At 38.5% G+C, this 16200-nt stretch overlaps 1 protein-coding gene across 1 annotated transcript in view; it reads right to left on the bottom strand.

Moving 5' to 3' along the window:
- Window positions 1–15245, bottom strand: part of LOC107043617 (supervillin) — an 18840-nt gene extending 3595 nt beyond the window's left edge. The window contains exons 1-10 of the mRNA XM_015265180.2: window positions 14765–15245; window positions 13290–13424; window positions 12103–12198; window positions 11793–11887; window positions 11559–11673; window positions 7745–9709; window positions 5612–6105; window positions 3564–3846; window positions 3404–3487; window positions 1851–3121 (exon numbers count right to left, since the gene is read on the bottom strand). Coding sequence (XP_015120666.1) covers window positions 1851–3121; window positions 3404–3487; window positions 3564–3846; window positions 5612–6105; window positions 7745–9709; window positions 11559–11673; window positions 11793–11887; window positions 12103–12198; window positions 13290–13422 — 4536 coding nt within the window. The 5' untranslated portion in view covers window positions 13423–13424; window positions 14765–15245. The remainder of the gene's footprint in view (window positions 1–1850; window positions 3122–3403; window positions 3488–3563; window positions 3847–5611; window positions 6106–7744; window positions 9710–11558; window positions 11674–11792; window positions 11888–12102; window positions 12199–13289; window positions 13425–14764) is intronic.
- Window positions 15246–16200: the final 955 nt, after the last annotated feature.

The raw sequence follows: 16200 nt of genomic DNA, 5'->3' as shown, positions 1-16200 counted from the left end.
GTAAAACGGGATGGAATTTTGCGCAAAAAAATTGGAAATTTCTTTAAATCGTAGGAAAGACATTCATCAGTGATCGGCATTATTCCAGAAATATTCCAGAAATATCAAGAGAATTTTTTTCCTGAAATAACCGAATTCATTCATTTATAATTGGAACTTGGAACTCTGTAAATAATTGAAAATTTCATAAACAATCGAAATCATTCGGTGTCATTCTTCCGAATTCGGTTATTGATTGGTAAAATGAATCGAAATTTGAATATTCAATTGTTGATTAATTTAACAATTGGAAATTGGTAAGTTCTATTATTTGACTGAGTATTTATTAAATTAATGATAATTATAATTTATGATTATGGCTATCTCTGATAGTCATTACTCGTGTAATTTGGTTCCTTTCTCCTCCATTTTATCAATTTCTGATGGAATCACTGGAATGCGGGAAAATGATTTATTAAAAACGGATAATGAGTGCACAAAACTCAGTGACCAAGTGATAGACTAAGGGTTGAATGAGCTTTAGACCTATCGCAGCGTTTCCAATCGTTTTCGAGATATTAAATAAACATGAAATCGCAGTATAGAACCTTTTCTAGGAAATTCATGAGAATTTATGGAACAGAATCCGTGTGAAATGTCGTATCTCCACTAATCTTCCAGATATTGATAACAAACTTGAAAACAAAAGGGCTCCACGGCAAAATATCACAAATCAAAATATCACAAACCAAAATGATCATAAACAAATTTTAAAAAAACACAAATTACGAGTGTACATGAAGAAAAACTTTATTGATACACCGCAATTATTCGTGACCTCAAAACATGATCAATAAGGAGAGGGAAAAACCCAGCAGTGTTTACATACCGAAAATGGAATTAAATAGCCGTATTGTGGTAATGAATTATCGAAGAAAGAAAGAATTACACGGCCGTGTTCACACACGCGACGAAAAATCAAGAAAAACCATTGAAATATCATTGAATATATTGAAAATTAAAAAAATTAATTAATATTATTGAAAATTTAAAAATTACATGATATATGATATATGATATTTTAAAAAGTGATATTTATCACAAATGATATTTTCCCGTGATGCCATTCCCTTACGTCTGAAAGCAAATATTCCCCTCACGAAATAATAAAAAATAAATAAAAAATCAAAAAAAAAAATTTAAAAAAATAAATAAAAACCATTGAAATATCATTGAATATATTGAAAATTAAAAAAATTAATTTATATTATTGAAAATTTAAAAATTACATGATATATGATATGATATTTTAAAAAGTGATATTTATCACAAATGATATTTTGCCGTGATGCCATTCCCTTACGTCTGAAAGCAAATATTCCCCTCACGAAATACTAAAAAATAAATAAAAAATCAAAAAAAAAAATTTAAAAAAATAAATAAAAACCATTGAAATATCATAGAATATATTGAAAATTAAAAAAATTAATTTATATTATTGAAAATTTAAAAATTACATGATATATGATATATGATATTTTAAAAAGTGATATTTATCACAAATGATATTTTGCCGTGATGCCATTCCCTTACGTCTGAAAGCAAATATTCCCCTCACGAAATAATAAAAAAAAAATAAAAAATAAAAAAAAAATCAAAAAATAAAAACCATTGAAATATCATTGAATATATTGAAAATTAAAAAAATTAATTAATATTATTGAAAATTTAAAAATTACATGATATATGATATATGATATTTTAAAAAGTGATATTTATCACAAATGATATTTTACCGTGATGCCATTCCCTTACGTCTGAAAGCAAATATTCGCCTCACGAAATACTAAAAAATAAATAAAAAATCAAACCTTGTCCTTCTCCTCCGGAGGTTTCCTGCACTTGATGATGCCATATGAGTTCGGCCAGTCGAGGAACTTCTCCCTGAAGAGAACGGTCTCCATGTGCTGAGTGAGCTTCGCCGAGAGGCACCACCCAGGTCTCCTGCCCTTCCTCGACCCTCCGTCAGCCCCGGTCCTCCTGCCGATCATTCGTGCGGCATCAACCGGGGAAATGGCGCAGTCGGAGTAGTCGTAGCCCTCGCCCCAGAGGGCCTCAGCCAGTTTCAACGAGGACCTCCTCGACTCCACCGGCGCACACTTGCCATTCCAGATATACAACTCCGAGCCAAAATCGAAGATGAGGATTTTGCTGGGGTCCAGCATCTTGATCTTGGGGATGGCCCCCCAGTACTTCTCCAGAGGGATCAGCTCGTTGTTCGAGACATCGTACACAACATTGGTGTCGATCAACGCTGACTCGTACTGCTCGTCCTCGTCGGGGTGTCCGGCATCTGCCACGTCCGGTGGAGACGACGAGGAGTGACCCAGAAGGCTGAAGAACCTCTGGAAGTCCGAGGTGAGGGTCTTCTCCGAGGTATTCAGGCACTTCTGCTCGTCCAGGGTCACGACCCTCGGGGCCTTGCAGCCGAGGTCCTTGTGCTGCTGGATGCTGAGGGCTATCTCTGTCGCCCTCGACTTCTCGATCACATTGCTGTATTTTCCGATGTAGTGGTAGATCTCGGCTTTACTGACTAAAATGAAGTTGTCCCCCGAGTTGAGGCTGGATATCGAGGGCTCCACCAGTCGCACTTGGACGTGTCTTCTGCCCTTGATGAGGACGAGGAAGAGGTGGGAGTCCTTGGGGTGGAACTTGGTGAAGCCGTTGGAGGAGTCGTCAGTGGCCTTCAGGGAGATCGACGTGAAGCTCTCGGTGGAGGCCAGACCTGCCAGGGCCTCCACTGCCAGCGAGGAATTCTTACCCAATTTTTCTAGGTTCTTCAGCTTCATCAGGCGTTCAGCCACTCCTGTTTTTACCTCTGTGTACTCGGATTTCAGGTCTGTGCGGGCGGCCAGGGCCTTCAAGGGGTTGTGGTGTGTCGACACCTTGCGACGCTGCACCTGGGTCGTTTTTCTTGAACACAACTTCTCCGAGGAGGGAGTTATGAAGTCAAAGTCCGATTCTGTGATGGCGATCGTCTCCTCCTGGGACTTCTCGAAGGAAATGCCGTCGAAGAAGGCGGTGAAGGTCTCGTCCGCGGGGTTTGGAATGTGCTGGATTGATGTCTCGTGGGTTTCCAAGTCTGAAAATTGCGGAGATTTTTTTTTCAGCTGTCAATTAACTTCGGGGTCTAAGGCAAATGGAGAAATTTTTTACTATTGGCGGTTATCAATAAATATCTCGAAATCTAGGAGAGATAGCAAAATTTTTGTCACCACCTTTTTTGTAGCCCTCAATTCGCTCTACAAAAAAGGTCATTACAAAAAATCATCTATCTCCCTCAGATTCGAAGATATTCGCCGAAAACCCAGCTGAGAGTCGACTTGATCGTTTCATCGTTTAGCTTTTGAGTTTTCTTATTTACCTCCGTTATTGTACGTGAGGACTCTCGATATTTTCCTGTCACCAGCATCGCTGCTGTCTCCACCCACAACAATATCTGGAACCCCTGAAAATTCGTGTCGTTATCGAAACAAATTCTGCGGAAAAGGAAAAAGGGAAAGATTGATGATCGAGTGAGTTACCCCTCCTGGCGTCATCCCTCTTGTGTGGAGTCTTCTTCTTCCTCTCAACGCCGCTGCAGTTCCCCATCGATTCGAACACTGGCTTTGAATTGTGACTGATTGTGTCGATCTGATCAAATTTCATCTTTCCCGCGACGGAGAATTTCACTGCATCGGCAGTGGCAACTCGCTTTCTCCATCCTTCAGCGGCTGATTCCAATTTTTCGAGACGATCCGCCAATTTTTTCTGACTGATCACACACTCCTCCCTTTCTTTCTGACAAATATCACTCTTGACGTCGGCCTAAAATTCATCACGTCGGGGGGTCATTAGTATCTTGAGATATCGGAATTCTTATCAGTGTTCAATGGAGTTCTGATCAAAATCTCGGATTGCGAGTGATAGCTACATTCACGCGTTTATCTTCGTCAGCAATTATTATTGAAGTTGACATCGTCGTGGCTAATAATAAAGAAAAAACAGAGTGCGTGGAGTCCACGCGCGACAGAAGTGAAACTTCTTTTTAGTATTCTCAAATTTTTTTGTCCAATTTGTTTTTCCTGAAAATTTTTTTTTCGCTTCTCATGCTTGAGAAAGCATTATTATTATGATTATATATAGAAATTCGATGGGATACTAGGAAATTAATAACAAGAAAATTTGAATGACTTTTTTCATTTTTTACCATTCAGCAGATAAAAACTTTCAATTTTCAAGTTCAGATTTTTAATTGCAATTTTTAATTTCAATTTTAAATTTGAATTCCAAATTTCAATTTTATATTAAAAGTTTTAATTGGAAATTTTAATTGAAGTTTTCAATTTTTAATTTTCATTCAAAATTTCAATCTCAAATTTCAATTTCCAATTCAGAATTCCAATTTCAGAATGGAAATTCAAATTTCAGGATTTTCAAAATCCAAATTTTTAATTTTGGAATTGAAGCAAATAAAAAATTTCAATTTCAGATTTTCAAGTGCAATTTTTAATCTCAATTTTGATTTTCTACTTCAAATTTCAGATTAAGAATTCCAATTGAAAATTTGAATTTCAAATTTAAATTTTAAATTAAAAGTTCCAATTTAAAATTCCAATCCAAATTTTCAATTATCAATTTCCATTCAACAGCCAAATTCAAATTTGAGGATTTTGAAATTCCAAAATTTCAATTTTGGAATTTCAAATTTCAATTTTAAATTACCCTTTCAATTTTCAATTTTCAATTTTGCATTCCAATTTCAAAATCCAAATTCGAGTTTGAGTATTTAAAAATTGCAAATTTTTCATTTTCGAATTTGAAATTTTCGAATTTCCAATCTTAGAATTACAAAGTTCAAGATTCAAAATTTCAGGATTTCGAAATTTTACAATTTCAGAACTTCAAATTTCACAATCTCAACTTTCAGAATCGCATAATTTCAAAATTTCAAAATTTCAGAAGTGCTAAATTTCAAAATTCAGAGTTCATCATTTTAAAATGCAGAATTCAGAATTTCCCAATTTTCAATTGCAGATTTCAAATATCAATTTTGCGTTCCTGATTTAGAATTTCAATTTCACGTTTAAACTCAAAATTTAAATGTAAAATACCAATTTCAAATTTCAATTTCAATATCAAATGTCAAAATTTCAAGTTATTTGAGTTTTTTACATTTTTTACATTTATTACATTCTATAGATAAATTGCCAGTTTTTCACGTCGTAATGTAAAAAACTGTCTCTAGACCGAAATGCCCATCCCATGACATTTGATAAATGCAAAAAAATAACGCAAGACTTGTATTCAATGCAGTTCATATAAAAATCTGGGATTATATGAATGGTAACTCCATTCACGCATTTCGAGGCCTAGAATTTGGTCGACAAATTTAACAAGATTAAATTGACTGGACAGATAAGCCATGCGTGAGGCAATAGGCCCGGTTATTGGCCAAGAAATTTCGAAGGTTTTCATCTCCACAAAACCAAGAAAATGATCCTCTCTTTTGATCATTCTGATTTTGAAATCAACTGAGAATGACTTTCGTGTTCTTGTCCCTCACTCCATCGAATTAGAAAAAATAACTGACCTTATCATTTTCCATCGGCCTCTCTACGACTATCGAAGGTGGTAGTGACTCCGAAATAACTCGACGCTTCCAATCAGTTGATCCACTGCGTTTCAATGCTGCCAAACGATCGGCGATACTGACACCCGGAAAATCCAAACTCTGTGTTGTACCAATTCCCTTAAAACTCCTGTTATCCAATGGATCACTCACAGTTTTGCCACGTGATCCTTTATCACAACTAACGCTGTCAATTATTTTTTCATTGTAACCACAATTTTTATCAATTTTATTATCAGTGTAGTCATAAGAAGGCACTGTACATCCAATGTATCTCTTCATGGTGTCACTGTACGTCTCCGCTGACGTTGACACATTGACAGATATCTCTGCCAACTCCTGGGATAAATCCGTTCGTAAGTCCAATTTCTTTGATGATGAACGATGACTTAGGTTGCATACAGTATAGGAACTTGATGATTTTAGGATACTTTTTGGTGTATCGTGGTTTTTAACTTAAAAAATTAATAAAATACGAAATAATAAAATTATAATTCACTGCAGGGGTCGACCAACTATTAATTACTAATCGATTACTAACAGAAAACTTCAACTTGTCAGCCATTGACGGTCGTCAAAACGATTTTGTTAATCAGTCGAATTTGTAAAAAACAGAAGATCCCAAAAGATTTCCAGTTATTATTATAATAGAACTGTTTGATTTTGTATTGGTTGGACAGAATAAATTATTGCCCTGATGAAGGACACCTTGTGGACTCTTCTGTTTTAATAAATTCGAGTGATTAATAAAATCGGTTTAATGACCGTTAATGGCTGAGATAGAGTTTTCTGGAAAGATTAAAGTAGATATTTTCAGTTTTTAAATTTTTCAACTAAATTTCATGGAAAAAATTTGAAAAAATTCATACCCAGTCAGGATTATCCAAATTAAATTTCGCAAAATAATGATATTTTTTCAAACATTTCCCTCTTATAAATAAATAATAAAACTTGTTTGCAAAACGGTGGATTATTTTTTATGCGGTGTCAAAAAAATTCTTGATTTTTTCACATCTAGTGGAAAAAAAATTCAGATTTTAATCTTTGATTACAATGGAAATGTTGATTTTCACATAATCCACTGGGTTAAATCCTGATTTTTAAACATTTCTTCTTTCAAAAACCAAAACGATAATTAAATTGAGAAAAAAATTTTTTTTGCAGTTTTCAATGAATTTACCGTAAGGGTAGAACTACTTCAAGACCTAGTTTCATGACGTCGAGTGTCATATTGTGGCACAAATAGTAATTGATTAGTAATCAAATTAAAATTCTATGTAAGAACACAACATAACTGGGATCCGACTTTTCTTCCGCGACATTTCCCCCTCAAAAACGAATCCGAGCACTAATTTTCCCCCTAATTTCCCCAATCAATGTCATTTACACAGAAAAAACATTATTCGATATTGAAATTTCTATTAATCACCAATCAACAAAATAAAATGCACCCACAACTGTTGATAATAAGGTTGAGAGTGCATTATCTTTTGTATTGTGAATGTGCGATGACTCAAGCTATTGCTAGAATATGATAGTTTCGTAGCCATTCAAGTTCGGTCTATCATAGATTTTCTCCGAGATTGAAACGGGTTTATTCAGACTTGAATGAGAGTGACTATATTGGATATCTCATCCGTTTCCACCACCTTGATTCTCTGTAAAGAGCATCGGAAGTGAATCTTTTTTGTCTAAAAGATCTACGCGCGCGCTGATCTATTCATTTGTTGAAATGAAGAAATGAATTTCATTTTCTCATGAATACCTTATAAATATTGATAATGAATCGAAGAGAATTTGTCATTTTCAATTAATTATCTTCAATTTTTCAACATAATTGGTCTCCATAAAAGGACAGAATTTATTAATTTCACCGAGGATCTATATACAGATGAAATACATAAATTAAATGAAATAATTAATAATTAATTATGAAATATATAAATTACCAAGTGCTAGCATGAGTTCCCAAGTGAGAAATGTCAGTGAAATGTAATCGAAAGAAAAGACTGTCCCCTCATAATTGGGCGATCATGCAGGTGATTCACTGAGCGATTCCCCTCGACCCCCTCAATAAAATGATAAAAGCCTCACCATTTAGCAGTCTCCCAGGCGTCTGTCTCCCATCGCCATCCGTGACTAGTGGATTCGGAACATGCCTAGCGGCGTCCTCGACCTCCTCCGACGTAACAGGCTGTGTTCTAAACCGGCTGAAAGCCCTCCTCTGTCCTCTCTCAACGCACAACCCCGCCCTCTCCGCGCTCTCAGTGGCAATCTTGCGATTGAACAGCGCGACTCTTTGAGCAATACTCAGTTTCGAGGGATCCCCAGGATCCCCCAGATCCCTGCCGGACCCTCCCAGACCATTCTCCCCCTTAATGAGGTCCGCTGCCTCCCGCACCTCCTGACAAGTCACCGGTTGCGTGCAAAACCTCGGACTCTCCCCGCTTCCCTCACCCCTCCCGGCCCCCCCCTCGAACCCAACGACAACAGTCTTGCTCCCCTCGTCCCCCCCATCCCGCCTGATCGACGATAATTGACTCATTTCCCTGCGATCTCTGAACCGCCTTGAGACGCGCTTGTCGCGCCTCACTTTGGCGGAGTAATCGTCCAGTCTTCTGACAGCTGCCTCCTCGCTACTGAAACCCAGTCTGGGGTTGTCGTTGGGCTTCGAGTCCTCGGGGAACTCGAACGTCACCACCGGATCGCTCTCAATATCCGTCCCACCGCTATCGCCACCACATCCTTCCCTTCTGATCCCCTCCCACGGATCCAGCCAGTCCTTTCCGTCCGTCTGCTCATGCCCCACAGATCGCGCTCGCTTCCTCATGAACAGTTCTCTGCTCGGCGATGACGAGGTGCTCTGGATCGATCGCGATCTGGAGTTCTTGAGGATCGGTTTGACGGTCAGGGTGTCGCACTCCGGAAGGCTGTTCGTCCGCCTCTGGAGGGAGTGCTGTTTGAGAACCGACAGCTTCTTCGGGGAATTCGGAGCTGTCTCGCACTCGTGGCTCGAGTCCTCGGAGTTCTTTCTCGACGAGTACTTGAGGATCGTCTTCCTCGGTCTGTCGTCGTGCTCGTCGGAATCTGTGCTCGACTTCTTCTTCAGGATCGGCCGAGGCTCCAGCGACGGGGGGTCCGAGGAGGACGACTCGTCGTGCGACAGCTTCTTCTTCAGGATCGGACGAACTTCCGCGGACTTGCGGTCCACGGACTCCAGCTCCGTCCACGTGACGCCGAGGCTCTTTGCCACTGCGTCCGCTATGCTCTGGGGGTGCTTCTTCAGGATCCCCTGGCGCTCGCTCGTCTGATCCTCCTCGTCGTTCGATCTTGACCATCTGTTCTTCAGGATTGACGGCGGATTGTGCTCAATACTCGGTCGCTTCACGAGTTCGTCCAGAGACGATCGTCTCTCGTACTTTAGGATCGAGCGGAAGTCGGTGTCTGGGGGGGACGGACAGTCCGGACTGACTAGGATCGAGTCTGGGGAACTGCTGTTCCGACGGAGGATCTCGCTCTCGTCGAGGCTACTTCGTTTCTTTAGGATTCCGTGCTTTTTCGTCGACGCGGGGTTGTTGTTCTGGGAGTCCGAGAGGTTAAATGCTACTGTTGGCAGTGGATTCGATACTGTTTCCGGCTCTGGGGGATCTGACGTCTTGTGTTTCAGGATCGAGACTGGGGGGAGGGGGTGGTGATTCTGGTTGGGGGAGGATTTTGAGTCGTCGGTGGGTCTTTTGGCGGCTGCTCTTGGGGATAATTTTACTCCAGGGTCACGCGGCGTCGGGAGGGGGACGGAGGAGTGGGGGGAGGAGGACGCGAGCCTCTCCACTCGCTCCATTGTCGCACGCGTGAGGGCTGTGAGGGCGTCCACGCGCTGGAGAACCTCCGCGGAGGTGAAGGACGGGGAGTGCGGGGAGGCTCTCAGGGAGGTGGGGATTGATGAGGGGCGCGAGGGCGTCGAGTGCCCGGCGAAGGGGGGGCGCGAGGGCTTTGGCGTGGGAGGGGTCGTGGTCGAGGGCTTTGAGGGCTTTTTTGAACGTCTGGTCGAGAGGCGCTCACCTGGAATTAGAGGGGCGGGGGGGGTCAGTCGTTTTGAGGACTGAATTCTTGGTGCTCGGTTTAAATCGATAATTATCCGGGTTGGGGGCGGTTTAGGGAAAAAAGTGAATAGAAATTTTTTGTCGGAAATTTTATTCTGAATAAAAAAGATTTTATCAACTTTTCTTGTAAATCTGCTAGGTTTTGAGATAATTGGATTTTTGTAAATGTGGAATATGCTGTCATGATTGAATTTCTTTTTTCATCTAGTGGCGAATGGCGAATTATCTTGGTTTGGAGTGGGTTTATAAGAAAATGTTATAGAACATTTTTTGTCGGAAATTTTATTCTCCATAAAAAAGAGTTTATCAACTTTTCGTGTATATCTACTAGGTTTCGAGATAATTGGAATCATATAAATGTGGAATATGCTGTCATGATTGAATTTCTTTTTTCGTCCAGTGGCGAATGGTGAATTATCTCGGGTTGGAGTGGGTTTACGAGAAAATGTTATACTATATTTTTTGTTGGAAATTCAATGCTCTACAAAAAATGTCCTATGAAATTTCCTCGTAAATCCACTAGATTTCGAGATAAATGAATTAATATGAACATAGAACTGCTCTCATTGTTTCACGTCGTTTTTTATCTGGTGTTAAATGTTGAATTTATTTGTTAGGAATGAGTTTGGGAGGCAATGTCACCTGACACGTTACAAAAAAAATTCAGGAAATGAGTGAAATGTTTTCATCATCAAAGTTTCACTGTTTCCCTCGATTCAAAAGGAATTTTATGCAATTGAAATTTGCTATCAACTCATGAGCCCATTCCCCTCCCTCAACAATGAATTTCAAAGCTTTCAGAGTACTAAACGAACCCTTTCAGTTCATTCCACATGAGAATACATAAAAAAAATCGATAAGACTACGTACGAGAGCACTTGAACCCTTGAAAATGGAGATGAAAATAGCTTTATCGGAAAATAGGTAGGAAAAAATTCATTCCAATGGGCAGAATGATGTTTCCTGCACGCCAATTTCTCGTTACGGCCGTAATTTTTCCTGCCTCGAACAAAGGTAGAGTGAAAAAACCAGACAAAGGGTGAATTCATTGCTTTAAAAAATTCTATCCACATAATTTCTCCAATATTCCATGAACCACTAGATTTAGTGAAAAATTGACTTGAACCTTTTTTGTAGCGAATTAAATTCCCCATAAAAAATTCCTTTTGACATTTTTTCTTAAATCCCTCAATTCCCGAGATATTCCCCAAAAAGGTTAGACATATTTTTCTCAATCCACTCATTCCAAAGATTTAAAGCACATAATATTCTAATTGAATAATTAGAGACATTCCATATTCAATATTAGTCACAACCTCTAGGTCTGCAAGATTAAAAAATAATTCAAGCCATCAGACCTAGTATAATCCCACAAAAGACAATTCTAATCATGAATTTTTCACTAAAAAAAGAAAATCCTGTCCTCACTATTTCCCAAAAATCTCAAAAACCATTAGATTTATCAAAAAATGCATTCAGACCTTTTTTCTAGCGAATTAAATCCTCCACAAAAAATTCTTTCTGACATTTTCCCTCAAACCCCTCAGTTTCCAAGCTATTCCCAAAAAAGTCTAGACATTCCTCTCAACAACCCCCTTATCCAAAAATTTTAAAGCCCATAATATTCTATTTTCCCCAAATAACTGAACAATCAGAGCCATTCATCATTCGACATTCCCCACAACCTCAAGATCTGATTAAAAATTGATCCAAGTCACAATCCCCCAGGAATTGTCCAACTAAATAACTTCAAAATGCCCCTTAACATTCCCTGAATCCCCCAAATCCAAAGGTGCAAAAATACTCACCAGCACTCGCCTCCATCAATTTTTCATGGACATCCGCCCCTCTGCTGGAGGCCTGTCGATGTCTCTCCCTCTCCCGTGAAAATGTCTGCGGTATTCCGCTGGCTCGAGTTGTTCTCTGCAATTATTTCAAAGGAAAAAGAGTTTTTACGTTATCGAAGTGCTGATACGTGTGGTAATAATTCAACTGAGGAATTACTCAGCAAAGGTCATCATGCCAATAGCTGCTGTTTATACCTGAGTTGTTGATAAGTTACTGCTTGACGTGTGGGGAGAACTGCGTGACGTTGGAACTGTCTCCGATAGCCCAGGCTTTCTGACTGTTGAAGTATCTGATTGAAAAGAATTCGAAAACATTCGTCAGTTAGGATTAACAACCCATCATTTTTCAATCGTCGATAACTGGAGATTGGCTGAGTGAAATTGGGGGATTTTTTTTTCATTTTGAAGGGATTTTTTCAGGCTTCAAAACCAGCCCTGACTCGCCGGAATCCCATCGTTTGGTCCCGAGATATTGAAGATTTGGGGGGTCTCGGTTTTTACTCACCTGTGGGAGACACGATTGATGCGGCTCTAAGTCTAGATGTCTTCGTCTCTCGAATTGATGCAGTCTTATTTGGTGTGATTGAGCTGTCCTTCCTCCCTGCATTCACAGATAATATTCAGTTATGACATTTCAATTGATGCTATTTTTTCACGCTATGACATGAAAGAATAGAAGAGAATAGTGAAATAATAATTGAAAAAAGAGAACACATTCTGAAGAAAATTTATTCAAGAAATGGAATTGTCCACTTGTTTTTTTTTCGTTCTGTGAAGACATCAGTGAGAGGAACTCTTTGAACTACTCAATGACTTATTCATCGATCGAATCGACTTCCTAAGAATTGTGATCACTGAAACCATTGATTCACTGAAATTCCTCTCATTTTTTCAATCATTAATTGAACATTCAAGTTCCATTAGCTGATCGAGGCCGTTTTACCTCATGCCCGGGGGAATTTCCGATTGAAAATCACGCGGATGAACTCCATCCTTTGATCATGTCTCGAAATAGCTGAGGAATTCGTTTTTATCGGCGGAATAAACTAGCAGAACGGCTTTTGCATATTCATGACCATGAAGATGGTTTTTGAAAAAATGAGCTTCATGTTTTGGTGGATATCTTGTATTCTAATTGTGCGATTTGGATGAATCAAAAATCACTTTCAAGCTTAAAAAACTGTCTTTAAAATGAGTCGAGATTCGTGAAATTCTACTCAGCCAATCCCGAGAAAATCAAAATTGAATCCGAAGAAAAAAATGGTAAAAATTGAAGTTTGAAAAAAATGAAGAAAAATTGTTTCACTAAACTTTGGAAATCTTCTGTCCAAATGGTGCAATTTCGAGGAATCAAAATTCTTTTTCTAGATTGAGAAATCGTCTTTAATATGAGTTTAGACTCGTAAAATTCCAGTCGGCCAATCCCAAGGAATTTATAATTGAATCCAAAGAAAAAAACGGTGAAAATTGAATTTAGAAGAAAATAACGAAAAATTGTTTCACTAAACCTTGGAGATCTCCTCTACAAATGATGCGATTTGGATGAATCAAAATTCATTTTTAAGACTGAAAAATCGTCTTTAAAATGAGTAAAGAATAATAGAAATTCACTCAGCCAACTCCGAGTTATCGCCCCTCAAAGAAAGCAAAAAAACCATGAAAAATGAGACAAACAGAAAAAAATGATTTTACTTGTAGCAAAAGCAGAAGTCCTCCTCCTCTCGCCCTCGCCGCTCAACTGTCCCTCCTGCACCCCGTTATCAGCTGTTTTTGATGTACCGCTGTCACCAGCAGCCATCAGAGCTGTCGCCCCAGCTGCTACCATATCTGCAAACAATCCCGGAAGCAATGAGAAATACTTTCTACCGATGCTACATTGTAATCATCGAGGATGAATCATCAGCGCTTCCCCTTCTCCGAGAACTCGTGCCTAGTGAAGAGACCCAACAAGTTGGTCAAGGCCCGCGATAATGTCTCAATAATTAATGGAAAAAATCTCCCAGAACACAAAAAAATAAAATAAAATCAGTGGCGAAGTGGTAAAGCGGTTTAAGTCGACTCATCTCCCAGTTGAGTTTTTGAGTAATATTTCCGAATCTAACGGAGATAGCGAAATTTTTATAATCACATTTGTTGTAGCTCTCAATCGGCTCTACAAAAAAGGTTACAACAAAAATTTTGCTATCTCCTTTAGATTTCGAGATATTAAATGAAAACTGGTCAATAGTCAAAATTGACCAGCACCATTTTACCACTTCGCTACTGAAATTAATTAAAAAGTCCAGAATTTTTTTCAGATATTGAAACATTATTTTTTGATTTCTTAAGAGAAAAAATGTAAAATTGAAAAGAAACTCATAATTAACAATTAATCCCAATAACTAATGAAAAAAAAATCCCCCAACGCATTAAAAAATTAAAATAAATTAAAGTATTCGGATTTTCTTTCTGAAGTACTTCAGGGAAATTTAGAGGTATAGAAATATTTTCAAGTCATGAGTAAAATCGTTCGCCCTTGAAAACATTTTGCTCGGATTGAATTTTTTTTTCAATTTCTAAAGACAAAAATGTAAAATTGAAAAACTCTTTAAAAAAATTCTTCCAGTTCTTCCAATTTTCATTAATTAAATTTCATAATTAACAATTAATGCAACACGAAGGAGCCCCAATGATAAAAATGCCAGTAATTAATAAAAAAATTCCCCAAAGCACAAAAAAAATTAAAATAAATTGAAGAATCCAGAATTTTTTTTTGAATTTGAACTAGTGAAGTCGCCACTTCAGACAAATCTTGAAGTGCAAAAATATTTTCAAAGTTATGACCAAAATCGTTCGCATGATTGTTTGACCCAATTTTTATTAAAAATTGAAAAAAAAATCGTATTATATTATTATAATTATATTAAATATTATATTAAAACAAATTTTAAATATAAAAAAAAGTAAGATTGGAAGAAACTCTTAAAAAAAATCTTCCAATTCTTCCAATTTTCATTAATTAAAATTCGCAATTAGCAGTTAATAAAACACGAAGAGCCCCAGTGTTAAAAGTCCTATTAATTAATAAAAAAATAAATCCCCCAGAGCCCAAAAAAAAAATAGAAGAATCCAGATTTTTTTTCAATTTTCAAAGCAAAAAAAACTGAAAAATAATTGGTGTTACTCACTGCCTTCGCCTCCCCGATTTTCATCAATTAAAATTCATAATTAACAATTAAAGTAACACGAAGGAGCCCCAGCGATAAATCGGTTTATAATTAGCCTTTATTTGTTATTGGCTGGCGATTGGCCCGTTATCACAGAAGAGTTGAGAATATGTTATTTGTTCAGTATTCCGCGGTGGCACGGTGAAAGTATTCCAACATATTTGATAATGAGATTACTATCGGTCAGATGTACGTTGGCAGCACAACAGGTTAAATTTGATTAATGCACTATTATTTTCTCTTTTTAACACTCGGAACGAACACATTTAACATTCAGCAGGAACACACGGAATGAACGATGAACATGGATTTGTTCACGACGACTGGATTATTTTTTTAGCCTCCGGTGATCACAGGTGGTGCGTGAATATTACATTTGGCTTTTTCGGTCCACGACGGAGGAGCGGATAATTGTACAAGCGACCAGTCATGTTTATTTCACGGAAAATGCGGCGGAGGATTTTTTTTGTCATTTTTTGCTACTACTTTTGCGATTCGAGCGCTCGGCGGTTTTCATGGGCGACTGTTGGCGAGGGGAATCCCCTCATTATCGACTTGGGTTTGAAAAATGACTGGGATTTTTTTTGAGAGACTTACGTAATTTTTTTTTAGAAAACCTGAGGGTTTTCTTGAATCTAAACCACTCGTAGATTTCTGAACTGTTCCCCGTAATTTCCCACCTGTTTCATAGTCAAAAATTTTCTTCAATTCGATGGAGTGAAGGGACAAGCCCGGTTATTGGCCCTTGGCCGATTTCCTGACCGGTCGGGGTACCTCTTGTTTACACCCAAGTAATTCCTAGTAGATCTCAAATCCAGGATTATCAAGAGAGAAAGGAAATTTTCTCGGCTTCGCGGTGATGAAATAGGGAATACAGCCGACCAGGCGAGTTTTAAAATATCGTGGTCGGCATGGGGGCCCGCAGGAGGGTCCCGTAACTGATCCCAATGGCAGTTGTTGCCCTCAGCTGTCAGCTGTCAAATCTATCGAAATTCAATTTCTCGTCGCTGATGAGTTTTTCCGAAAATATCTCGCAGTCACCGAAAATACCTAAATTCACCCCAATTAATCCAGATGACCCCTAACTCCCCCAAAATCGACTCAAATCATCTGAAATCATTACCCCCATAATCCCCATTCATCAATCCCCATTTACCCCGTCCCCACCTCCACTCCATAAATCTAAATATCAAATTAATGAATTCCCGATTGCACCGAAACATCAATTAATTATTCTTTCCTCCACTCCCGTTTAATCTCCTCTCTTTTTCCACGTGATTCCCAGTGTAATCACCTATCCCCCGAGCACAATGAACGCAGAACACCATTTAAAATCGATTGTCACGACGCCGTCTGATAAGGGTTGTCAAGCGATCGCAAGTACCTCTTCTCCCCCC

The sequence above is a fragment of the Diachasma alloeum genome, unplaced genomic scaffold, assembly GCF_001412515.2.
Source record: "Diachasma alloeum isolate Michigan unplaced genomic scaffold, Dall2.0 Dall_scaffold_00608, whole genome shotgun sequence".
Lineage (NCBI taxonomy): Eukaryota > Metazoa > Arthropoda > Insecta > Hymenoptera > Braconidae > Diachasma > Diachasma alloeum.
The sequence above is the reverse complement of the archived record's forward strand: the minus strand, read 5'-3'. Positions and strand labels throughout refer to the sequence as shown.